Genomic DNA, 27,208 nt, shown 5'->3' with positions numbered 1-27,208 from the left:
AAGGCCTGCTTTGGAGATAAGGTACAGAACGAATGACTGGAGAGTAAATCCTAAGCTCAGGAAAACACTGGAGGCACAATTTCATCTGCAGATATCATTGTTTTATCTTACAGAAAGGTCCTCTGAGTTAATTGGTAATTCCAACAGAAAAGTACTTGAAACACAAAATGTGAGTATTTCCAAAAATTTGGGATATGGGCCATCAAGAGAATACCGAATTATAGTCATAGTGCCTATTACATTACATTGGGTTCCACCAAGAAAGCATTCCCATTCTCCAGCCAGATCAGTCACAGGAATTTTCATTCTGTTAAAAGTTTGTTTTCATAATAAGAAGGCAAAAAAAAAAAATCCACTTAAAGTCAAAGAGTAATGCAGTAAAAAGTTGCAGAGGAAACTTACTGGAAAGAGGTTGAACTACTGTCAACGGGATCAAAAGATATGTAAGACAGTCTACCAATTCTGTGCATTACCTCCTATGTCCAACCAATCAGAAAATTTGATACACAATCTGCTTCAAACTGGAGAGTATTTGAATCGTCACAGGGTATCAATGGTGAAAGTCCTATATTAAGAGTTAAAGTAGTAGAATAAAAATATTTTGAACACATCAAAATGTCTTCCTGCCCAAAATAAATGGAATACAAAAATTAGACTAATAGCTTCTTAATTGATAAGATTAACACAACTAAAATAAAATATATTTAAAGTTTTGTATTACATGACCCAGGGTTAATAATTTTAGCATATAAAGAAATTCTACAAATGAATAAAATACTATTAAGAAACAGGTAAAGGACAGAAACAGGGAATTCTCAGAAGAAACAATACGAATGAATAACTGCTAAACATATGAAAAACTCTTTGATCTTATCAGTAATGAAAAAACTGTAAGTTAAAGCAAATGAATCTTTAGAAGTAGATAAGAGTATTTATCCTGAACTGTCCCAGGAGAAAGATCCTGAATCTGAAAGACATGAGGATTTCAACCCAAGGGGAGGATATCCTTTGTTATATGGCAGTGACTTTTTTTTTTTTTTTATTTTTTTAACATTTATTTATTTTTGAGACAGAGAGAGACAGAGTATGAACGGGGGAGGGGCAGAGAGAGAGGGAGACACAGAATCGGAAGCAGGCTCCAGGCTCTGAGCCATCAGCCCAGAGCCTGACGCGGGGCTCGAACTCACGGACCGCGAGATCGTGACCTGGCTGAAGTCGGACGCTCAACCGACTGAGCCACCCAGGCGCCCCTGGCAGTGACTTTTTAACAGACTCACCTGGCCTGGATAAATCATGCCCCAGCATGACCCACCTCCCTTTACTCTAGTTCCGTGCTCATTAAGTAACGTGCTTACTGATTTCCAGAGAGAGGACTTCCCTGAACAGTAGTTCCAAATATTCTCATGGCAGCAATGAAATAGACTCTGTCATAAAATAATAAGTGAACGATCTGGTTTAAATATCAGTCTTTGGTGAATTTGGTTAGTGTGAATCAGGTCTCTCAAAATGGAGTATAATAACAAAGCCAATATTCTTGATATGTGAGGCTGAAGCCAGCTCCTGGTGAGCAGTGACTGTACTAAATATAGGAAGTATCACACTGTGAAATTTGCCCAAGTGTCCAGCCAGCTGCCCTGTCATGTCGACATCCTCAAACTGCAACAAAGAATTTACAGACTTTTGGAGAGAAATCACAGAAAAGGATGATGCAAGATGAGTGATAAAGCTATGGATAGGCCTGGGTTGTGGAAACACTCTTGAGAGAGGAAGTGTGTTATGCCACTGTGAGGGCCAACAGTGATGTGCTCTTAATTCTCAAAACAGATTCAGCAATTGCTGGGCCCCACTGAAACTCTTCAGAGAAATCAGAGGGAGGCACTGACATGATGGAGGAAAAGAAGCTGCTAACCATGTATTAAAACACCAAAGATGATGGGATAAAGAACAGGAGAGGTGGTATGCACTACATTCCAAGACACAAGAGGCAGCCTTCCAGGCAGGTGCACAGAGGGAGCACAGGCATTAGCTATGTGACAGGTCCAAGACAAGAACAAAGGACTAAGACTTGCCGGATATTGGAAGGCCATGGCTTCTCAAAATACCTTCCAGCTGATTGATACGATCGTTCTTGAGGTCTAGCAGTTGATTCAACCTCTCCAGCTTTTCCTCATGATCTTTATTTTCATTATCGGCTTTTGTCATCATTGCCTCCAGTTCCTCCTGAAACAAAGAAACAAAAAACGTCTGAACTTTTCTATCTCAGTGACCCAGCACCAAAGAGCCCAGATAAAAAGGTGGCACTTGCTGGGTAAAGGAGACTCCACTATCTCCTACACGGGGCAGACTGAACCACAAGAAAAAGTCTTGGGTTCATCACAGACCCCTTTAGGACCAGTTGTGCTAACAGTGCCATAGGATAATAGCTTCATGATGCTGGGAAAATTTCACCCCAGAAGCTTCATACCTGCCATTTTCATTAGCTGGCCCCTTCACCGGTTTCTATTGCCAAGGTGCCATGGCGCTGGTGTGAGCCCTCAAGTACATCAAAGGAAAGCACACTCTGTGTTGCACAGAGCAGCATATTCCCTTGCAACAGCTCTGGAAACTTGGGCCCCGCTTCATGCCCAGTGTGGTCCTCACGTGCCCATTTATCTAGCCCCTTCCTGTACCACCTTTTCTTGCACCTGATAACACACGTTGATTTTGCGCTGGAGAATAAGCATGTCTCTGGTCTTTTCTAGTTCCAGTGTGGTCTCTGCGTGCGACACTTGCAATTCACTCAACAGCTGGGACAGTTTCTTTTCTTCTTGGTTTTCTGGTTCACATGGCTATCAGGAGAAAAGCATTGGTAAAAGGGAGTATAAATATGATGGGCACAGAAATAATGATTCTCATTAAAGCAGTTGTTGGTAATAGCAAAATACCAGCAGCGGAATCTACTCCCAAAAGTAAAAGAGGACTTATGTCACTTCAAATGGGCTTTCTCCTCTACTTCCACATGCTCGGTAGCAGCAATAAGTTACACAACCTCTGATGGCTGTTTGCTCTTCAGCAGATCATTTCAAGTCCTCATCGGAAAAAGCATTCTAGATGTTATAAACTGTAAAGGGTGGAGAAAATGTGCAGAGCTCATGAAGCTATCTGTGCTCTCAGCCTTCTCACATCCTTCTCAATACTATCCTCAATCAGGACACTATTTTTCAGCTACTTTTCTGATCTCTTCTAGGGATGTATGTCAGCCATCCATCTGTCCAGGGAACTTGCTTGATTAAACATCTCTTACCTCTACCTGAGTGGTCTCTTGCAATAGAGCTGGGTGAGTGGCTGGTTCAGACTGCCTGTCAGGAGACTGGGAAATTAGGTCTTGACTTTGGAGGATCTCTTCGTCCTGCTTATGCTTCTGAAGCAGATGGGTGACTTTAAGACACAGATTCTTGTTTTGCTCTGGGGGAGAAAAAATCAGCCGGAAAGGTGAAACCTGGTGGTTATCGGTAATCATGGTTAAAGTTGGACCAAGCTCTAATTAAATTTTCCCACTAATGTTTAATTCATTTTATAAATTTACCCTTAGAGGAGCAACTCTCTCTTATTTCTACAAAAGGGTTCTGGCTTATTGACCCAGTAAACTGAGCTGACACCCGGGACTCTAAAAACAAAACAACACCTGCAGAACTGTAGCGACCACCAGCAGCAGCAACAGCAGCAGCAAACAGAGCCACTTGACTGTCTTAAGAGAGAGCAAACTTTTTTTTTTTTTTTAAGTAAGCTCCACACCCAATGTGGGGCTTGAACTCACAACCATAAGATTAAGAGTTGCATGCTGGGGCGCCTGGGTGGCTCAGTCAGTTAAGTGTCTGACTCTTGATTTTGGCTCAGGTCATGATCTCACACCTCCTGAGTTGGAGCCCTGCATTAGGCTCCATGTTGATGGTGCAGTGGCTGCTTGGGATTCTCTCTCTCCCTCTCTCTCTCTCTGCTCCTCTAAAAATAAATAAATAAACTTAAAAGGAAGAAAAAAAAGAGTCACATGCTCTACCCACTGAGCCTGCCAGGCACCCCTCCAGTGCAAACTTTTTGATAGCACCAGCCAAACCAGTATCTCTCCAACTCCTCCTCAACTCCATTCTGACTTCTCTGCTATGGGCTCCCTGTGGCACCCACCTCCACTTCTACCCCCACTCTGATGTGGAGGGAGGGAGAATGGGCATTTGGGCATTTCTGTGTGTATTTGTTTGGGTGGGTGGATGTGGGTGTTTTAGGGAAGGGAAGTGATCTGTGTTTAGTGTGATCATTTCATTATCATGCATTAGAGGGGGAAGATTATTAGATTACCCCAAAGCCTTTACAAGATTTTATTTGTACTTTGTACAAACTACAAGGTCCTTAGCATGAACTGAGCTTTATCTTTTTATGATTCCTGTCTCTATCTTTCTTGATGTCGTATTTTTTTTCCTTCACTCTCTTATGTGAATGTACTAGAATCTGATGAAATATAAATTTGATACTAAATGTCAAGGTCCAGCCTAGCAAAAAGAAGTGAGACAAAGGTCTCTTTGACAGTATTTAAAAATCTTCCCAGTAATTATCTACCATGACCTCTGAGTTAAGACAGGGGGAAATGGAAGTGGTAACCAAGAGCAGTAATTTGCTTCTCAATTTGAGCTATTAGGTACTAAACAAAATAAAAACAAGGCTCCCAATCACCTCTAAAATGACTGATAAGAATAAAAGGCAGAGAAATTCATTTTCAATACTTTCAATAAAGTGAATGTTTAAAAACATGATAAATTTGGGGTGCCTGGGTGGCGCAGTCGGTTAAGCGTCCGACTTCAGCCAGGTCACGATCTCGCGGTCCGTGAGTTCGAGCCCCGCGTCGGGCTCTGGGCTGATGGCTCAGAGCCTGGAGCCTGCTTCCGATTCTGTGTCTCCCTCTCTCTCTGCCCCTCCCCCGTTCATGCTCTGTCTCTCTCTGTCCCAAAAATAAATAAACGTTGAAAAAAAAATTTTTTTTTAAATAAATAAAAAATAAATAAATAAAAAAAAAACGTGATAAATTTAAGAGTTTTCGGGGCACCTGGGTGGCTCAGTCGGCTGAGCATCTGACTTCAGCTCAGGTCATGATCTTGCGGTTTGTGGGTTCGAGCCCCGTGTCGAGCTCTGTGCTGACAGCTTGGAGCCTGGAGCCTGCTTTGGATTCTGCATCTCCCTCTCTTTCTGTTCTTCCCCCACTTGCACTCTGTCTCTCTCTCTCTCTCAAAAATAAATAAAGATTAAAAAAAAATTTAAGAGTTTTCATCCTCCCAAATGAAAACGCATTACAACTGAAAATATATGCATGTGAGGCAAATGTCATGCTTTCTTGATTGTGAATCTGATCTGAGTGCCAGTGTTCGTATTCTAGTTATTCCTGACCCACACAAAAATACGATTGGGAGAGGGGATACTAGAAATGCTGGCCCAAGCTCCCTTCTCCCACACCAGACATAGAGGATGCCTCATTTGAGAAAGGTCTTCACAGCCTGACCTACCTTTCTCTCTGGACAGCTGAAGTAAGACTCTTCTCTTCTCCTCCAGCTCAGCATCCAGCTGATCCTGCAACTGAGAGACTTTCTGCTGTAGCTGTTCTCCCACAAGCTCGTTGCTCCAGTGAGGCTGATTACTGCTGTCCAGCATGCTGAAAATGGGAAGCAAGGAGCGAGGGGAGAGTTGTCAGATAAATATTCAAAGGTGTGTGATGTGACGTCTTTAATGCACAGTTTCAGCATCTCCTGGGCCTAGCACATCATTCATTCCCCTACATGTTTTTTCTGTCCCTGGTTTCTCTGTAACTGTCATTTACCAACTGCCTTGGAACTTTTGGGGCCCTACTGAGGAGCTCCTTAGTATCACTTCTGTTTAGGTCTTGGATACCCCACCGAGCAAAGAACCCAAGTCACATCTATTTCCCAAGGAACTTCTCCAGCATGATGGCTTTCTTTAGGTGCAAAACTGTGTACTAAGACATTCTCAGGCCTGCTCAATTAAAAATGAGGAACAGGAGCGTGTGGCTGGCTCAGCTGGAAGAGCATGGGACTCTTGGTTGCAGGGTTGTGAGCCTGAACCCCACATTGAGTGCAGAGATTACTTAAATAAACTTTTTTTAAAAATGAGGACCAGAGTCTCCTCTTTTCCTTACTCCATTCCTCTATCTTCACCAATGGCTGGTCTAGAAAATACTGGTCTTTGAACTAGATTATAAATTACTATACTGAAGGGCAGGAATTAAACTTCCCAATGACTGTACCCTGCACACCCCTGTATCTAGCTGCCAGGGCAGACCCATTCTGAGTGTAAAACACACATGGTCAGTCTTTGATTGAAGAGATATTGATAATCAAGCTATTACTTCTTCCTTTATTTTTTTAAGTTTATCTATTTTGAAAGAGAGTTGTGTGCATGTGTGGAGGAGCGCCAGAGACAGAGAAGGAAAGAGAATCTTAAGCAGACTCTGCACTGTCAGCATGGAGCCCGATGTGGGGTTTCAACGCACAAACTGCGAGATCATGACCTGAGCTGAAACCAAGAGTCAGTCAGATGCATAACTGAGGCTCCCCCAAGCTATTATTTTTGCATATGTGTTTTTTTCTATTTATCATTGCAATAAATGTGGTCTAAAAACAACTCGCTTAGGCTCGTATTAAGAGTTCTTGGCCCTGGGGCGCCTGGGTGGCTCAGTCGGTTAAGCGGCCGACTTCAGCTCAGGTCACGATCTTGCGGTCCGTGAGTTCGAGCCCCGCATCAGGCTCTGGGCTGATGGCTCAGAGCCTGGAGCCTGCTTCCGTTTCTGTGTCTCCCTCTCTCTCTGCCCCTCCCCCGTTCATGCTCTGTCTCTCTCTGTCTCAAAAATAAATAAAACGTTAAAAAAAAAAAAAAGAGTTCTTGGCCCTTCCTATCCATAGGTTACATGATGATCCAAGAAGATAATGTTCTGAGTGATGAAGGGAAGAGGTCAGTAGTAATGTTTGCCATTTGTTTCACTACTTTGGTTCACTGAGTTGAAGAGCATCAGATGTTCCCAGGATGCTCCCATACTACCTCCCCAATCTACCTTCGGCTGCCTTACAGTGAGTCAGAAGGCACATTTAACTTTTTTTTTTTTAACTTCCAGGTATTTTAAATTTCAAAATTAATAAATGAATATATGCTTGTTGTGGAAAATCAAGATGATACCGAAGTATATAGATTAAAAGTGAAGGTTCCTCTTTGCCCTACTCTAATCCTTTCATCTCATTAGAGGATTGCAGATTCACACACACACACACACACACACAATAAATTAAGTCAGAGTTAACATAGTCTTTTGCAACTTGACTTTTAACAATATGTTTTAGGCATATAGATCTACTTCATTTTTAACAGCTTCATAGTATTTTATTGTGGGGATGCAACATGATTTATTTAACCAATCCCTATCAAAGGAAATTTGAATGTTTCCACTTTTCTATTACCAACAATGCAGTAATTAAAATTCTTATTATACATCATCTTTGCAAATACATGTATATACATGTTTAACAGTTTGATAGATAGCATCAAATTCCCTTCCAAAAAGACTGTGCTGATTTATATTCTCACTAAGAGTATTGAGTGTAAGCTTCCCCATATCCTTACCAACACTGGGTAGTGTTTTTAGAATGTGAGGACCCTTTTCTATAACTGTCTTTTATAGCAAACAGTGCTCTGGGATCCAAACTTGGTACTTACTTTTCTAAGAGTTTGTCATAATTGTCATTCAGCAATTTTCGTTCTTTTTCCAAATCTTCAACTCTCTCCTGAAACTAAGAATGACAGAAAAGTGCCTGAGATAAAATCCAAACATCGATTTCCTTGCACAGGTCTTTCCTCTTCTGTGGCAGAGTGAGGCTTGGATAGGAGGTTTTCTATGTTCATCTCACATGTCTATGAGGAGCCATTCAACTAGAAAGACTCAAACCAATTTATTTTTTTAAAAAATTTTTTTTCAACGTTTTTTATTTATTTTGGGACAGAGAGAGACAGAGCATGAACGGGGGAGGGGCAGAGAGAGAGGGAGACACAGAATCGGAAGCAGGCTCCAGGCTCTGAGCCATCAGCCCAGAGCCTGACGCGGGGCTCGAACTCACGGACCGCGAGATCGTGACCTGGCTGAAGTCGGACGCTCAACCGACTGCGCCACCCAGGCGCCCCTCAAACCAATTTAAAGTGTGATGAAAACTTTTATTGGAAATAATGAGGATTCTCTGAAGCAGATTTTCACAGTGTCTGGATTTCTACTGTTAAGGAAATAGTGGAACATTATAATACAGCAAAAACTTCAGAGGATACAAGTATAAATCCAAGTTTCCCCCCTAATGGTGTAATCTTGAGCAAATTATTTAATCACTTGGAGCCTCATCTTACTCATCTGAAAAAAATAAACAGCCATATTGTTGCTAAGAAGCACTTTTAACATCTCTGAAATTGAAATGTAATTTACAATTGATGCTATCTTTCAATTACTATTGTTATTTACCTCCTTCAGTGTTATCTGCAGGATGGACACATCTTCCAGTTGGCTCTTCAGACTCACAGCCTTCTTGCTTTCCTCCTTCAGTTCTGCCCTGAGCTCATTCACTTGCTTGAGAAGGGCATCATGGGCTGCACTCAGGATTCCCTGATTCTGGGGAAACAGGAAAGTTGCTTTGGGAATGGTCATATCACTCAGCAGAAATGGTCTCGAGATACCAGCAACCCTAGCATTCCCCAGTGGATGTCAAGAAGAATGATTTTGGTTAATAGCATGGTCCCTTTGCACTGTAAATTGACCTTTTTTTCACCCTAGTATCTCTTTGTCCCTCATTTCCCTGTTAGTGAAGATTTTCCACTCCAGGAACCTATAATTCTTAATTGGAGCATTAATTTTCCCAAGGTTCAAATTATACCCTGGTTCTAAGTGAAGTGCCACCTTTCACAGCTGCGTTTACTTTCTAAGCTATTTGAATGCTTCTTTTTTTTTTTAATGTTTATTTATTTATTTTGAAAGAGAGAGTGTGTGAGCAGGGGAGGGGCACAGAGATGGGGAGAGAGAGAATCCCAAGTAGGCTCTGTGCTGTCAGCACAGAGTCCAATGTGGGGCTCAATCTCACCAACTGTGAAATCATGACCTGAGTCAAAATCAAGAGCCAGACGCCCAACCAACTAAACAACCCACATGCCCCCAAAATAAATGTTTTAAAGACTGAATTTATACAATGTATATTCTCCAATAATAATACATTTAAGCTAGATCTCAACAACAGAAGGAAAACTGGAAAATTCACCAAAATGTAGAAATTAAATAAAGTACTGACATTAGAAAATGCATTGAGATAAGCGGGGGGAAAGTACAACATACCCAACTTATGAGATTCATGAAGCAGTGCTCAGAGGGAAATTTACAACTGTAAATAGAACAAATCAATAACCTAACTTTACACCTTAAGGGATAAGAAAATGAAGAGAATGTGTTCTTTTCCTCTGGGTACATGATTCCATTTTAGCTTAGGAGAGATGTTTCTTTAAAAGTTCCTATCAGGCTTTGAATATCAATTTCCAATTTATTTGAATGCTTCTTATGGTGATATACTCTTCCCTTTGCACCTAGCAAGCAATGTTAACTCTAGAAGTTAAGCGTGTATTTTTCTGGTGGACATTTCTGGTAACGAACAGCTGTGGGTGTTCGTGCTGGGAACTCTGCCTTAGTAACTCTCTCTCTCTCTCTTTTTTTAATACTAGAGAACCTGTATCTTTTTAAGTTTATTTTCATTTATTTTGAGGGAGAGATAGCAAGCGGGAAAGGAGCAGAGGAAGAGGGAGACAGAGTCCCAAGGAGGCTTTGGGATTTTGGATTTGGATCTGAGCCTAAATCAAGAGTTGGACACTTTTGGGGCGCCTAGGTGGCTCAGTCAGTTGAGCGCCCAACTTCAGCTCAGGTCATGATCTCACGGTCCGTGAGTTCGAGCCCTGCGTCGGGCTCTGTGCTGACAGCTCAGAGCCTAGAGCCTGCTTCAGATTCTGTGTCTCCCTCTCTCTGCCCCTCCCCCACTCATGTTCTGTCTCTCTCTCTCTCTCTCTCTCTCTCTCTCTCTGTGTCAAAAATTAATAAACGTTAGGGGCGCCTGGGTGGCGCAGTCGGTTAAGCGTCCGACTTCAGCCAGGTCACGATCTCGCGGTCCGTGAGTTCGAGCCCCGCGTCAGGCTCTGGGCTGATGGCTCAGAGCCTGGAGCCTGCTTCCGATTCTGTGTCTCCCTCTCTCTCTGCCCCTCCCCCGTTCATGCTCTGTCTTTCTCTGTCCCAAAAATAAATAAACGTTGAAAAAAAAATTTAAAAATTAATAAACGTTAAAAAAATTAAAAAAAAAAAGAGTTGGACGCTTAACTGACTGAGCCACCAGGCACCCCTGTCTTAGTTATGCTTAATCATGGACATTCACCCAGCTTGATCTCTACTCCTTTCACAGGAATGAATGGGGTTGAACATTTAAGAACTCAGAGAAGATATGCAACAAGTCTGCTATATTTCATCACCTTATACATGCTAGAGGAATACTTAGGAATTTCTGAACAGATGCTATATAATTCTCTTTAGCAATAGGCTGAAAAATACTATTCTAAATATTTCAGATCTTGTATTTCAGTTTTATGAAAATGGCACAATAAATATCTTCTGACAATAGTAATAGTACATTTGTCTTAATATAAATGATATGTCATAGGGGTGCCTGGGTGGCTCAGTCAATTAAGCGTCTGACTCTTGATTTCGGCTCAGGTCATGATCTCACAGTTTGTGAGTTCAAGTCCCACATAGGGCTCTGTGCTGACAGTTCAGAGTCTGGGTGAGATTCTCTCTCTGCCCCCCCTACCCAAATAAATAAACATTAAAAAAAAAAGAAGTTATATGTCATAATAACTTTAATTTACTTGGCTAAATTCTGGTGTCATATTACTTGAAGATTAATACAAATTTCTTTGGGTTTTATTACTTTTACTACTAAGAAACAGAGATTCAAAGAATCTATTTAGTACCTTCTGGAGCAGAGCTTCATATGCCTGAAAGAAAGAAATACACATTATTCTACTCACATATCAGCTTGATGTTTGTTTTCATATTTATCTCTGTACTACAAACGTTTAAGGGGTTAGTTTAAGAGATATGAGAATTTTTTTAATGTTTTATTTTTTTTTGAGAGAGAGGAGACAGAGAGTGAGTGGGGGAGAGACAGAGAGAGAGAGGGAGACGCAGAATCTGAAGCAGGCTCCAGGCTTTGAGATGTCAGCAGAGAGCCTGATGCAGGGCCTGAATCCACAAACCATGAGATCATGACCTGAGCCGAAGTCGGATGCTCAACTGACTGAGCCACCCAGGTGCCCCTAAGAGATATTTAAAAATTCTCACAAATCAAGTCAGTTTGTGTACTTTTTTTTAAAACTAATTGCTGCTACTTTTCCCCTGCCTTAGCTTGCCAGGAAGTCTGTGAATATAACAGATGATACAATTTCTTTAAGGAAGGGTCATTTATTCACAATTGTATTGCATTTGGTAGATTATCTGAGAAAAACATTTATTTTCAAAGTAGGTGCTCTTACTCAGCATATTTCAGAAATCTCTCTTCCCAGTTTCAGAAACAGAAAAAACAATAACCAAACTAACTACAACAGCTATTGTTGGTTGAGCAGTTACTATGTGTTTCATGATCTATTATCTTATGATCATTACAATTGTTTCACATATATTGTATCTCATTTAATTCTCACAGCGTATCTGAGAGGTAGACATTATTACCTAAACCTTAAAAATGAGAAACCCAAAGCTCCGAAGCTAAGTCACTTGCTCAGAGTCATATAGCTATCAAGAGGCCGAAGCAGAACTTTACATCATCTTGTCTAACTCCAGAGCCTGAGCTACTGACCACCATATTTTGCTGCTAAGGGATTAAGAGAATGCAATTTTTTTTTTACTACATGTATAAGAAAGGATGACTAGAAAGGTAAACTGCTAGAGAAAAACAAATTGTAAAACCTACATTTTAAAAAAGTGTGGGAGATTACTCACCATTTTAGGCCATCTCCACCCCTCCCACTAACATGGGTAAGTATTTAGGATGGCTTTCTTCCTTTTTTCCTTCAATGTGATGGAGGAATAGATGGAGTTATAGAAAAAAAAATGTAATCCTACAAATACTGCTATTTACCCATACAATTTTAAATTATCGTCCATCTCATATTTCCATGTTCCGTAGGTGCTACCAAAATTAACCAAAGCAAAAGACTACAAGCAGATGTATAGGTCTCTCCAAAATACAGGTTGGGGGGTTGACCTTGTAAAGATCCCTTTGTCCCCATCAGAACAGAAGTACCCAGGGCAGCGCTAACTGAACCCAACCTAGATGAATGACACCACCACCATCTTCTTGCCCACACTAGATACCCAGGGGTCATCTTTATTTCCCCTTTTCCCCCAACCACTCCCTTTTGGTGATGATATCATTCTTCTATTTCCTGCAAGTTGCCAATTCTCCGTAGGCCTCTCTCCGTGGGCCTCTCTCACTGTCTTGGTGGGAACCCTCATCCTATCTCCTTCGTACCACTGAACTCATTTCATACCTGATCACTTTACTTATACCAGCCAACCTATATCATTCACTCCACTGCTAGATGATCCTTCCTTGTAGTTTTGTAATTTTTGATAAGTGGAAAATTTCAGAAAAATACTAGAACATATCAGTCACCTGTAATTCTACTACCCAGAATTAAGAATTATTGCTTTATAATAGTTTTTAAGGTATTATTTCTTTATTAAAATGTATTTCAAAAAAAAGTTCAAACATTAAAAACAAAAGCAAGGTGATCTCTTTGGGGAAAATTTATCATGTTATCAACTTATTTAAAGCCTTTCTGCAGCTCTCCACTGTCAATGGGATTAAGTCTAAAATCCTGATAAGGCCTCCATGATTTGGACCCTGATGTTTCTCACCTCCATGCCTTGGCCTACACCTCTCCTCCTCTAGAAAACCCTCCCCTCTCTTGCATACTCACTAGCACCTGCTAATCTTTCAGTATCCCAATATTTGGCTCAATAATATACTCTGTTATGAATCTTTTTTGGATCCTATACCCCATTCTCTGGTAGATCTGACTACTTTCTGTTGTGTCCCCAATACCCTGTATGCAGATAGCTGTACTTGTTTACATCTTGTTCTCTCTCTCTCTGGTAAGTTCCTTGAAGGCATGAGCTGTCTTACATTGTAATCTTTGTGTCAAATGCTTTGCACAGTTCCTGGCACCTAATAAATATTTATCCAATAAAAGAATGGTGCTAATCTATCACTTAGACCCTTGATGCCCTATTTCCACCATTCAGATATGAGTTTCTATTGTGTGGTAATGAGAAAAGACCATGAGCCTTGGTGTCAGATAAACCCAGACTCAAAGTCTGCTCTGCCCCTTACTATTTTTATGACTTGAGCAAGTTACTCAACTTTTTTGAGGCTCAGTTCCCCCATCCATTAAATGTTCTTACATTGAGGGTTGTTCTCAGGCTTAAACTCTGGGACTGAGTCTAGCACATACAGAGTGGTTAGTAAAGACTAGTCTCCTTCCCTTCCCCTGTGACTGCTCTTGGCTTCCCAACTTAATTACATTATCATTGTGGCCACTGGCTGGGAACTTAACCCTGAGCACAAGTTAACCCCACTTAATTCTACCTTAGAAGGCGGGGCTTGAGCTTTCTTCCTAATAGAGAGATAATGTGAATATTGGAAAGAGAATAGACTCTGAATTGCAAGGTGTGGATTTGAATATCCCCTATAAGTTTTGAGATGAGTAATTTAATTTCTCTCAGTTGTGGTCTTCCATGTGCATAATGGAGAAAATAATTCTAACTGGCTCTTTTCCCCCCAACCTGGTGACAGACAGTTTCAGTTGGACCTGGATGCCTGATTGGACCCAGGGCTTCTCAAACAGCCAACGATCCCAGGATTCTATGATTTAAGGTACCACAGACCATCCCACGCTAACTTGCCCTGGAAGCTCACCTCCTGAACTTCTGTTAATTGTGCTTTTGTTGCTACCAACGAGGTATTCCTTTCATGTAGAAGCTTCTTAAGACGAATCAGCTCTATATTCTCCTTAATGGAAGCTCTGGACAAAGAAGACAGTGCTGAAACATTCTCTCTGTGAATGGACAGAGTTAAACACCTTTCCCCCAACACTGCACCAAGAACATCTCCCTCTTCCTCTTGCCTTTTTATCTTGCCCACAACATAGCAGAAGTAGGAAGCAAATGTATACCCCAATAAATAACCTCTTTTCTCCCATTTCCCTTTCACACCAGCTGAGATTTGAGAGAGAGACTACCAACCTTAAAACTCTGTGTTCTGAGAAAACATAATAGCTATTTTGAAAATTATGGTGCTTACAGCTTCCCATAAACTTTGCAAAGTCCAACTGAATCTGAGTCTTGTTTCCTTTGAGAAACTGGAAAGGTATGGATATGGAGAACACAAGGGAAGATTATTATTTCTGAACCTAGGAGATCATATTTTCTTTATTATTTGAAAGGTATTGAGGAGGATTTGGGCTCATTAGACTCTATCTCAGGGATTCCCAGTCCCAACTGCTTATTAGAATCATCTGGAGAAACCTTTATAATTATACTGCATGAACTCCACTCCCACATAATTGAAAGGGAATCTCTGGTATAGGGCCCAGACTTCTGTAGGGTTTTATCTATTTTTTAATTTTCAGAATCTGTTTACATGAAATAAATTATAAGATACACACGTTTTTTCTTTTATATAACTTATTTACCTATTTATTTTTATGTGGTATGTTCCATATTGTATTATCTCATATATTATTTTTTTGTTTTCTTAATCAATATTGTCTTTTTTTTTTTTTTTTTTTTTTATTTATTTTTGGGACAGAGAGAGACAGAGCATGAACGGGGGAGGGGCAGAGAGAGAGAGGGAGACACAGAATCGGAAACAGGCTCCAGGCTCTGAGCCATCAGCCCAGAGCCCGACGCGGGGCTCGAACTCACGGACCGCGAGATCGTGACCTGGCTGAAGTCGGACGCTTAACCGACTGCGCCACCCAGGCGCCCCAATATTGTCTTTTTTTGATTAGAACATTTCTTTTTTTTTCCTCCAAATTTTTATTCAAATTCCAGTTAGTTAACATGCAGTGTAATATTGGTTTCCGGTGTAGAATTCAGTGATTCATCACTTACATACAACATCCAGTGCTCATCACAACAAGTACCATCCTTAACACCCATCGCCTATTTAGCCCATCCCTCACTCACCTCCTCTTCAGGCTTCCATGGTTTTATTTATTTGTTTTTTAGATTTTTATTTTTGAGAGAGTGAGTGGGGGAGAGAGAGAGGGAAACAAAGGATCCCAAGTGTGCTCTGCACTGACAGCACAGAGCCTGATGCAGGGCTCGAGCTTACAAGCCGTGAGATCATGACCTGAGCTAAAGTGGGATGCTTAACCAACTCAGACCCCCCCAGACACCACCCTCCGACTTCTGTGGTTTTAAAACATCTCCAGTTGAAAACTATGTTTGAACATGGATGTTTATAGCAATTTCATTCATAATTGCCCAAATTTGGAAGCAACCAAGATGTCCTTCAGTAGGTGAATGGATAAATAAACTGTGGTACATCCAGACAATGGAACATTATTCAGTGCTAAAAGAAATGAGCTATCAAGCCATGAAAAGACATGCAGGAGACCTAAATGCATACTGCTAAGTGAAAGAAGCCAATCTGAAAAGACTACATAGTGTATGATTCCAACTATATGACATTCTGGCCAAAGACAAAGTCAGAAAAACAGTGGAAAGATCAACGGTGCCGGGGGTGAGGGGGAAGGGAGGGATGCACAGGCAGAGAGCACAGAGGATGTTTAGGGCAGTGAATCTATTCTGTATAATACTGTACTGGTAGATACATGTCATTATACATTTGTCCAAACCCATAGAATGTGCAACACCCAGAGTGAACCCTAAGGTAAACTATGGACTCTGGTTGATAATGATATATCAGTGCGGGTTCATCCATGGTCACAAAAATACCACTCTGGTATGGGAGACTGATAGTGTGGGAGGCTGTGGGGGTGGGAAATGAGGGATATATGGGAAATCTCTGTACTTTCTGCTCAATTTTGCTATAAATCTAAAACTCATAAATCTAAAAAAATAAAGTCTACTTTTAAAAAAAAGTTCTCCAGGGGCACCTGGGTTGTTCAGTCAGTTAGGCAACCGACTCTTGATTGCAGCTCAAGTCATGATCTCACAGTTCGTGAATTCGAGCCCCACATCAGGCTCTAGACTGACAGTGCCAAGCCTGCTTGGGATTCTCTCTCTCTCCTTCTCTCTCTGCCCCTCCCCGAATCATTCTCTCTCCCTGCCTCCCTCTCTCACTCTCTCTCCCCCTCTCACTCTCAAAAATAAATAAATCAAATCAAATAAAGTTCTCCAAAGACTGATGCACGGTGAGAGCTGAGAACTCCTATCTGTGATGAGGATGAAACAGTTTTCCTTCTGTGAAGTGAAGCAGCAAATCTTCTAATTTACATAAACATTCTCTTTAGGTTAATCCATTTCTTAACCCACACAGGAATCCAGGTCTATTTCTCAGACTGAATTTAACCCCAGGCATTCTCCTTTCCTCTGAGACAGAGGAAAGATACCAGTAAGAATCTCTTACTTTTCCAGTTCATATGGCTTGAGGCATGGAATGCTGTGCTCTTACCGAAGCTCTGTGGCCTTCTGTGCACACCCCAAAGACCTTCTCTGTTCAAAATCTTCATCTTTGGACCACATTTTCTCAGGAGACTTGGGTGGTTCTTCCAACAGCATCGTATTGCTGGTCACAATATGAGCACTGTTAAGGCATGCACAGACCAATGAGTTTAGTCATAATTATGACTTTGCTGAAAGAAATTATACTGCTAGAATTAGGAACATTAAACACAAAAAGAAGACATAGAAATTGCTGTTCTAGGCATTTAGAACTGAGTTCTCACATGTATGAAAAGAAGTTAGAGGAGTTAGTAATTTTGGTATGTGTGATGGTTAATCTTACAAAATATAGCTTTCAAGTGTCAAACAGAAGTATAAATTAATTATGACCTAAGGGAGAAAAATATAAAGGGAAGGAGACAGAATACCTTCAATTAAGAAAAAGGCCTTTATTTGCCTTTTTTTTCAAAGACAGACAGATGCTGATTTCCCATCTTTTAAGCAATGAAGTTGGAATTTGACCTAGAGTTGACTTTCAGCTTCTCTGATTATGCTGGAAAGATTTCAAAATGCCAACATTCACTTGTTCCCTAAATAATGTATTTCCAATTAAAGCTGAAGGAGTAACACTGCAGGATAAAGGAGTAAGAACTTACAGTTCACTGGATTCACTGGATATTTCACTTCTGATCTTTTCATTTGTCACGTGTTCCTTGAATGTAGGAGGGGCTGTGTAGCTCAGCCTGTCACTGGGCTCTGCAAGTTTAGACAGAAGATGCAGACTCTGCAATAGATTTCTCCAGAACACTAAGGGCTAAAAGTAGGGAGCTTTGAGACCTGGGGGGAAGTCCTTATAATAACCGCTGATCTCAGGGGAGGGGGTCTCAGTCTTTACTCTTTTTTCTTTTTCCTCAATTCTTTTTTTTTTTAATTTATTCATTTTTGAGAGAGAAAGAGAGAAAGACCTGGGAGGGAGGGAGACAGACACACACAGAGAGAGAGAGAGAGAGAGAGAGAGAGAGAGAGAGAGAGACTACTAAGCAGGTTCCATGCTTGTCAGCACAGAGTCCAACTTGGGGGTTGAACTTACCAAACCATGAGATTGTGACCTGAGCCGAAATCAAGAATTGCTTAACTGCCTGAGCTACCACAGGCATCCCTCTCAGTCTTTACTCTTGCATAGATATGCAAATACAGACTTAATAAATGAGTGGGACTACAGACTGTCAAGTAAGTGAGTATAAATGGGAAGAAGAAAGCTGTGAAGAAGAAAGGGACTATGTGTCTAAAACTCTAATGCATCTTTACCTCTGATGCTGGGTATATAACTCATACTCCATAATGCTGAAGTCAAACTGAACTTAAACTTAGACGTAACTAAAGACAACAAATTCCTATGGACCTAAATCAGGGATGAGGAGGCTAGGTGAAGGAAATTTACACAAAAAAATTTTTATTTAATTCAATGTTGGATTTCCTAGCAGCCATAGACTCTTAGCCATTTGGAATACAGGAAGAAAAGAAATCGCAACTTCTCACTTACAGCCTGATTTCTAAGCTTGGACTTCAGAATTCCCAGGTGCCCCTGCAAAGTTTTGATTATGTATATGTATATTTTTCTTGGGAGGAGGCCTCGGTTTGATCATGGGCTCACAGGCGTCCACTTTCCAAAAAAAGCTAATAATCCCAGTTTTAGATGCATAGCATTAGTCCAGGGTCCCATAGTTCCCATAGAGGGACCTGTCCTAAAATCACTCTTCATCAAGGATAATTCTAATCTACTTTCTAGGCCCCCTGCATAACTTGGTCAGCAGAATTCCTGTTTCCCTTGTCTGCTTCTCTCCTCTCCGGTACTTCATGGTGAACTGAGAATTGTGAACCTGACATCTCACCAGGAGAAAAAAGATTTTAGGAAGGTAGAAACTACTGGGAAAAAGGGCAGGTGGAATAAAGCAGTAAGGAGGAAAATGTGGCTGCCAAATCAGTCCTTCCCAGTATTTCAGCCCTGTTGGAAACTTGGACCTGAACCTTACCCCTCTTGGGTTTCTCGGGAACCGGCGCACCGGCCGTGCGGAGCTGTCTGTGTCCCGCGTGGACCCGAGGCTGGCTGCGGCGGGGAGCTGGGGGGCCGACGCGCTGGAACTGCAGCTGCAACCCATGCAGCAGGGGGCGCTGGTGCTTAGTGGGGGGCTGTCGCCACCCCCCCTTCCGCCGCCGCGGTGCAGGCTGTTGGGCTTCCACCACCTCTGCTCTCAGGTCCCGGCCAGAAGCCATCAGCCGACGCAACGCTGTCCTCATCCTAAGGGCAAAAGTAGAGCCGGTGGAAGGGGCCTTTCCAATTCTGTGAGTTATTTCTACAGTTCATTTGGTGGCAAATCATCATGAACTGATTGATCTCTGATATAAATTTATCTACTGTGGTCCATTATCGATACTTTAAAAAATTAATTTTCTATCCCCAATACACTGTAAGTTTTTGAGGACAGGGAGGTTGTGGTATCCATCTTTGTCCATTCTATTGCAATAAAAAAGTGGGGGGGGGTCGTCAATGTATTTATTTATATATTTATTTTTAAATAATATACATTGGCTTCTGTCCTAATAAATTATGATTATGTTACAACATAAACAAAAATACTAATTTTTAAAGAATTGGTAATTAAATATAAGCATAAATTTTAATATTTACTTCTCCCATCCCACTTGTCTGCACACCCCCATATATGTACCCAACTTTAAGGATTACTCTCCTACAGCCTCTAGTATACACCCCTATAGCCCCTAGTATATATTGAGACTTACCTATGGTGGACAGTCAATCACTGTTTGTCATCTTTTTTTTTAATTAATCTCTACACCCAACGCGGGGCTCGAACTCACAATCCCAAGATCAAGAGTCTCATGCTCCACAGACTGAGTCAGTCAGGTGCCCCCCACTATCTGTCATCTTGACCTAAAATCATGCTTTCAACCCTTATCATCCAATTCTGTGGTCCCCCTGCCTGCCAGTTCTGACATACTATGTGGCTTTGGGCACGTCATTAACCTTTTGTGATCAGTTTCCTCATCTATGAATAAAGATAAAAATAGCACCTGCCTCATTAGATTGTTAGGAGAAGTGAATTAAATAAATACTGTAAAGTGTTTAGAACAGTGCTGTGCAGGGGTGCCTGGGTGGCTCAGTCAGTTAAGTGTCTGACTCTTGGTTTCAATTCAGGTCATGATCTTACCCTTTGTAAGTTTGAGCCCAGCCTGTTTCAGATTCTGTCTCCCTCTCTCTCTGCCCCTACCCCACTCACACTGTCTCTATCTCAAAAATAAATAAAACATTAAAAAAAATTTTTAAAGAAAATGAACAGTGCTGTGCATTGAGAGCACTGTAGAAGTTAGCTATTATTATTATTATTATTACATATCATATCCAGATAAAGAAATCAAGTCATGAAACAGCCAGGTAAATTGCCCAAAGCCAAGGGTGATGGAATCTAATTTTTAGCCACTTAATATCTATAATCTCAAGTACTTTTTGGTTATCAACCAAGAAGCAATATTTTTTTGGCCTATGCAACCTTCTGCTTTCACCAGATTCTCAAGTTCTCTGCAATATAAAAGAATCTCTCACTCTGAAGAGTGTTGGCATACAATGGAAGCCTGTATCCTGTAGATTCTACATGAAGCTTTGAACCACTCCTGGGGATTACCAGTGAGAAAGCAAAAAGATGCTTTTGACATTGGGGAGTAGGTCTAACCTAACTAGTTACTGGTGTTGTGTGAAGCTGGCCTGTTGTTCACAGCTAGGTCATGTTATTATCCTGTTGGACACAATCGCACACAACACCAACAGCAGACAAGGCCACTGAGACCATGATAGAGTGATACTGAACAAGGCCACTGTATAATTTCATCTAAACACAAACACAAAGTCACTGTGCTGCACACAAAATACCAAACATTCTCCTTTCCTGGTTAATAAGTGAGTGCTATTCTAACCAATTGCAGCTTTAGCTTCACTCTAGTCTACCTTCCCTGCAGATAATGATTAACTGAGATATCCAAATGCGGAGTTGTCCCTGCTTTCTAACGGTATCACATCTGGAGCAAACTCCTGTTACCCTTGGACCCTCCCACAAATCACCCAACTGAAGCTCAAATCCTGTAATAGATTTTTTTTCTAACACATTCTTACTGAAATGACTGCATCATCTATGGTGTGCATTTCTCTAGCTGCAGTGAATAATAAACCCAACTTGCTCAACTATAGGTGTGTTCCTGCTAGTCTTTGGCTGGAAGGCATTGACACCAATATCTTTAAAATATGTCCTAGAGATAAACTCTGAACTTTCAGAACTTCTATTCTTCCCATCTGTTAATCTATCCACACTCCATCTCAGATTCCTCTCCAAGTCTCATCCCAAGAGATGCCCTTTTGAAAGCCAATAACTTAAGGTTACTGTACATGGTATATTTCGGAGTTAAGGGCTTTTTAGCACAGTTACTCACTAGTTGTGACTTTAGGCAAGTTACTTAACCTTTTTATGTTTTCTTTTCCTCTTAATAGTACCTCCTCCCTCATAGTATTAAATAAGTTAATTGCATTTATAATAAGTTAGTTAATATACATAAAGCACTTCTAACATGCCTGATACAGGAAATGATCAATATGATTTTTGGTTTTGTTTTGCAAATAAAAACCTCCTTCTCTGACTTGCCCCTGTTCCCCTTTGTTCCCCAGCTTAAGGAGAACACAAGGTACCTTTTGATCTCATCCTGTTGCTTCCAATAAAGCTCCTTCACCAACATGTGCTCTTCACGAAGACGAAACAAGCTGTCCTCCAATTCTTCCCGGCTCATTCTGCTCAGGGGTGGTTGAGTTTTTATATTCTTACCTAAAGTCCCAAAAAGGGTAAAGAGAGATTATTTTTACATGTAATTTTTTTTAATCCATCAGGTCTCTCATCACATTTTACCTAGAGGGCTTCAATCTATCTGAGTCGTGTGTTTGAAAGGAAATTCAGGAAGTATATGAAATGTGTGCTAATGGACCTCTTTATCATTCCATAGCATTCCTGGATATGGAATATCATTCCGTATTGTTTCAGCACAAGGTATGACTCAATCTCCTGTCTAGAAAGTACATTCTCTTTATAAAAACATCAAATTGGGCTGTTAGTCTACTTAAATTTTTTTTAATTTACTCTTCTATTTTTTCTACTTACTAGATAATTTGGACATAGACAAAGACTATGCCCACAACCATCTTCAAACCCTTACTAAGGAAATGGATAGAAACCTTTCTTGATTACCAAAGAGTCATCTAATTTGTTTTTGTGGTCTGGAGAAACCATTCCGAAAGTTGCCTCCTTGAAATACAGCATCTGCTTGTTCTAAGCAGAGGAAACTAGAGCACACTTTTCAGTGTGTTAATGTTCACTGGCCCAGACTCAGCTCTTGATTGCATGGGAAAGAACCTAAAACTCCAGCACTCAAAATATAGCTCCTTCCCTAAAAGAGAGCGCTCAGAACTTCAGTCTCAGAACCACCTCAGCCACCACTACCCCCTCTCTGGTCTATCCTTTGGAAAAGATAAGTTTTTTAAAAAACAGGTTTATTAAAGTATAGTTAGCATGTAATATGCTGAATATATTTAAAGTGTAAAATTTGGTCAATTTTGACATGTGTTAGAACTGTGAAGCCTTCACAGTTAAGATAACAAACATATCCATGATAGCCAAGTTTCCTTGGCCCCTTTGTGACCCATTCCTCTCTACTCCATCCTAACCCCAATTCTACTTTAGTTCCCAGGAAACCACTGATATGTTTTATGTCACTATAGATTCAATTCTTTAGAATTTGATATAGATCAAATCATCCATTATGTACCCATTTTATTTTTTAGTTTTTGGGGGGCTGTTTTGACCTTTTTCACTCAGTATAATTATTTTGAGATTCATCCATGGTGCTGTACAGATACACCATAATTTATCCATTTGGTGGACATTTGAATTATTTCCAGGTTTTGGCTATTACAAATAGAGCAGCTATGAAAATATATCTATAAGTCTTTATATAGACATTTTTTAATTTCTCTTGGGCAAATATGTAGGAATGAAATAGCTGGGTCATAAGATAGGTATATATTTAACTTTTAAAAAATCTGCCAAATTGTTCTCCAAATATGCATATCTCACAATATATAATATTACATATATCTTTATTATTTCTTGGAACCACTTGAAAGTAAGTTGTACACATCACGTCCATTACTTTTTTTTTTAAGTTTATTTATTTTTGACAGAGACAGAGACAGTGCGAGCAGGGGAGGGGCAGAGAGAGGGGGAAGACAGAATCCCAAGCAGGCTCCATGCTGTTAGTACAGAGCCCAATGCAAGCCTTTAACTACTAAATTGTAAGATCATGACCTGAGCCAAAACCAAGAGTGGGACGCTTAATCAACTGAGCCACCCAGACGCGTCTGTCCCATTACTTTTAAACATATTATTGTATATTTCCTAAAAACAAGGACATAGCCATAGAATAATTCTCATTCCATTACTCCTACATTTATTAGTTGGAATTGTACTATAAGGGAAAGATCTCCCTTCAATAAATTTATTTACTACTTAACATATTTATATACATATTTATATAACCTCATGGATTATACATGTTATACAATCTCATGTTATACAATTAGAACATATTTATACACTTTCATGGATTCCTATTTTAGTCAATGGGTTATAATCCATTGATACCATACACTTTTCCCCCAAAATTATTATTTTTTATTAAAAATTATTTTTAATGTTTATTTATTTTTGAGAGAGACAGAGCATGAGCAGGAGAGGGGCAGAGAAAGAGGGAGACACAGAATCTGAAGCAGGCTCCAGGGTCTGAGCTGTCATCACAGAGCCCGACACGGGGCTTGAATTCACGAACCATGAGATCATGACCTGAACTGAAGTAGGATGGTCAACCAACTGAGCCACCCAGGCGCCTCTAATTTTTATTTCTTTTTAGAGAGAGAGCATACAAGCAGGGGAGGGACACAGAAAGAGAGAGAGAGAGAATCCCAAGGAGGCTTTATGCCCAGCGTGTGGAGCCCAGTGCGGAGCTTGATCTCATGACTATGAGATCATGACCTGAGCCAAAATCAAGAGTTGGAGGCTTAACTGACTGAGCCACCCAGGCATCCCTATCATTATTCATCTTCACACTCAAACTGTCCCAGATTCAGCCAGTGTGAGCCCTTCCAGCTGGTTCTGGTGTCCTTTTAAAATATCTTCATGGGGGGCACCTGGGTGGTTCAGTCAGTTAAGTGTCTGACTTCTGCTCAGGTCATGTTATCACAGTCTGTGAGTTTGAGCCCCTCATCAGGCTCTGTGCTGACAGCTTGGAGCCTGGAGCCTGCTTTGGATTCTGTGTCTCCCTCTCTCTCTGCTCCTCCCCTGCTCATGCTCTGTCTCTGTCTCAAAAATAAATAAAAACATTTTTTGGGGTGCCTGGGTGGCTCAGTCAGTTAAGCGTCCGACTTCAGCTCAGGTCACGATCTCGTGGTCCGTGAGTTCGAGCCCCGCATCAGGCTCTGGGCTGATGGCTCAGAGCCTGGAGCCTGCTTCCGATTCTGTGTCTCCCTCTCTCTCTGCCCCTCCCCCATTCATGCTCTGTCTCTCTCTGTCTCAAAAATAAATAAAACATAATTTATTAAATAAATAAATAAAAATAAAAAATAAACGTTAAAAAATTTTAAAATAAAAATAAATAAATAAATAAATAAATAAATAACAGTTTTTTTAAATTAAAAAAAATAAAATATCTTCATGGGAGCACTTCTTGATCTCAGGGTGTGAGTTCAAGCCCAATGTTCGGCATGGAGCCAACTTAAAAAAAAAAAAAAAGACAAAAAAACCCACAAAAAAACCTATCGGGGGACCTGGCTGTCTCAGTTGGTAGAACATGTGACTCTTGATCCTGGGTCTTGAGTTCAAGCCCCACATTGGGTGTAGAGATTACTTAAAAACAAACAAAGAAACAAATCAAAAACTAAGATCTGGGTGACATGAAAAGATATTCAACATCACTAATAATCAGGGAAATGCAAATTAAAGCCACAATGAGATATATCACCTTATATCTGTCAGAATGGCTAGTATCAAAAAGACAAGAAATATCAAGTGTTGGTGTGGATGTGGAGAAAAAGGAACCCTCATGCAACGTTGGTGGGAACACAAATTGATGTAGACACTGTGGAAAACAGTATGGAGTTATCTCAAAAAATTAAAAATAGAATTACCATATGATCCAGTAATTCAGCTACTGGGTATTTACCATAAAAAAACAAAAACACTAGTTTTAAAAGATATATGCACTGCTTATGTTTACTTCAGCATTATTTAGAATAGCCAAGATATGGGAACAATGCAGGGAGCCTGTGTATCTCAGTCGGTTAAGTGTCCAACTCTTGATTTTGGCTCAGGTCATGATCCCAGGGTCATGGAATTGAGCCCCACATCGGACTCTGTGCTGAGCGTGGAGCACACTGAGGATTCTTTCTCTCTCTCCCTCTGCCCCTTTTCCTAGCTCTAAAATTAAAAATAATAATAATAAAGAAACAACCCAAGATAGATGAATGGATAAAGGAGATGTGGTATGTATATAGGGGTGCCTGGGTGGCTCAGTCAGTTGACTGTCCAACTTCAGCTCAGGTCACGATCTTGTGGTTCATGAGTTCAGGCCCCACGTCGGGGCTCTGTGCTGATAGCTCAGAGCCTGGAGCCTCTTTGGATTCTGTGTCTCTTTCTCTCTCTGCCCCTCCCTGTCTTGTGCTCTGTCTTTGTCTCTGTCTCTCTCTCAAAAAGAAATAAACATGAAAAAAAAAAAAGATATGATATATACGTTGGAATATTACTCAGCCATAAAAATAAGATCTTGCCATTTGTAACAACTTGGATGGGCCTAGAAGGTATTATTAATGACATAAGTCAGGTAAAGACAAATACAATATGATTTTACTTATATGTGCAATCCAAAAAAAAAAAAAAAAAGCAGTAACAAACCCATAAATACAGAGAACCAACTGGTGGTTGCCAGAGCGGAAGGGGTAGAAGGATGGGCAAAATGGAGGAAGGAGAGTGGGAGTTATGGAATGAATAAGTCACAGGGATGAAAGGTACAACATAGGGAATACAGTCAATGGTGTTGAATAGTGACAGATGGTAGCTACACTTGTAATGAGCATAGATAGTGTAAGTAAAGAGATCATGAATCACTATGCTGTACACCTAAAACTAATGTAACATTGTGTGTCAACTATACTTCAATTAAAAAAAAAGTTTCTCAGGGCACCTGGGTGGCTCAGTCAGTTGAGTGTCCAACTTTAGCTCAGGTTATGATCTCACGGTTTGTGAGTTCAAGACCCATGTTGGGCTCTGTTCTGACAGCTCAGAGCCTTGGGCCTGCTTTGGATTCTGTGTCTCCTTTCTCGCTCTACCCCTCCCCTGCTTGTGCACTCTCTCTCTCTCTCTCTCTCTCTCTCTCTCAGAAATAAACACTAAAAAAATTTTTTTTAAGTTTCTTTTCTCCCAAAGTATCTAAAATAAATTCAATATTGCTTAGAATGGGGGGAATAAAATAGATATAACTTCCAAACCAATGAACTTACAAAATAATGCAGCTGATTGCTAGGCCACTTAGCTTAATAGGAAAGAAAGTATGGTCACTAGGAAGAAAAAAAATTTTTAATGTTTATTTGTTTTGAGAGAGAGAGTGTGTGAGCAAGAGAGGGGAAGAGAGGGAGAGAGAGAATCCCAAGCAGGCTCTACACTGTCAGCACAGAGCCCAATGTGGAGCTCAATCCCATGACACTGGGATCATGACGTGAGCCGAAAACAAGAGTAGGACACTTAATTCACTGAGCCACCCAGGAGCCCCCAAGGAAGACAATTTTTAACATGACCATAAGCCTTTATGAAAATCTTCATTTATAACAGGCACTTTACTTTATTTACTTTTAACTATTACATAAATAACAGGAATAAAATTGGACACAGTTTGTAATGAAACCTATAAAAGTTTCTTTTTCCACAAAATCATTATGTAAATCCTTCATTCTGGCACCTTCTTGTGAATAAACATTAAGTTATTTTGGCTCTTTGGTCATGTGGATGGCCTCAAAATTGACTAGACTCTCTAGGTGGTTAATTCCTGCACAGGGTTTTCAGTCACTAATACTATGACTTTTCTGACTTTGAAAATTATCTCAGTCAGTTCGCATTTCAGTTCATGGAATAAAGGTTTGAGAAGCACAAAAGCCCCAGTTGTGCACTGCTAAAGAGCATTATAAACAAATAGATTCTCCCCTTATTAAAATATTATGATCCATTTAGCATCAGTAACTGAACAAGCTCTAGACATTATGTAGCTTTG

At 40.5% G+C, this 27,208-nt stretch overlaps 1 protein-coding gene across 6 annotated transcripts in view; it reads right to left on the bottom strand.

Moving 5' to 3' along the window:
- The window catches only part of RPGRIP1 (RPGR interacting protein 1), a 90,427-nt gene that overhangs the window by 42,872 nt on the left and 20,347 nt on the right, over positions 1 to 27,208 (bottom strand). For 3 of the 6 annotated variants that reach the window (XM_043554291.1, XM_043554292.1, XM_043554295.1), the window contains exons 3-14: positions 21,537 to 21,669; positions 18,817 to 19,082; positions 17,440 to 17,539; positions 16,794 to 16,925; positions 14,070 to 14,175; positions 11,062 to 11,085; positions 8,531 to 8,677; positions 7,744 to 7,817; positions 5,529 to 5,674; positions 3,284 to 3,444; positions 2,685 to 2,828; positions 2,070 to 2,220 (exon numbers count right to left, since the gene is read on the bottom strand). In XM_043554291.1, the coding sequence (XP_043410226.1) occupies positions 2,070 to 2,220; positions 2,685 to 2,828; positions 3,284 to 3,444; positions 5,529 to 5,674; positions 7,744 to 7,817; positions 8,531 to 8,677; positions 11,062 to 11,085; positions 14,070 to 14,175; positions 16,794 to 16,925; positions 17,440 to 17,539; positions 18,817 to 19,082; positions 21,537 to 21,669 (1,584 nt within the window). The remainder of the gene's footprint in view (positions 1 to 2,069; positions 2,221 to 2,684; positions 2,829 to 3,283; positions 3,445 to 5,528; positions 5,675 to 7,743; positions 7,818 to 8,530; positions 8,678 to 11,061; positions 11,086 to 14,069; positions 14,176 to 16,793; positions 16,926 to 17,439; positions 17,540 to 18,816; positions 19,083 to 21,536; positions 21,670 to 27,208) is intronic. The other 3 variants (XM_043554296.1, XM_043554297.1, XM_043554294.1) reach the window with 2 other exon arrangements.

This window comes from Prionailurus bengalensis, chromosome B3 (assembly GCF_016509475.1).
Source record: "Prionailurus bengalensis isolate Pbe53 chromosome B3, Fcat_Pben_1.1_paternal_pri, whole genome shotgun sequence".
Classification (NCBI taxonomy): domain Eukaryota; kingdom Metazoa; phylum Chordata; class Mammalia; order Carnivora; family Felidae; genus Prionailurus; species Prionailurus bengalensis.
This window is presented reverse-complemented; position numbering and strand designations above follow the sequence as displayed.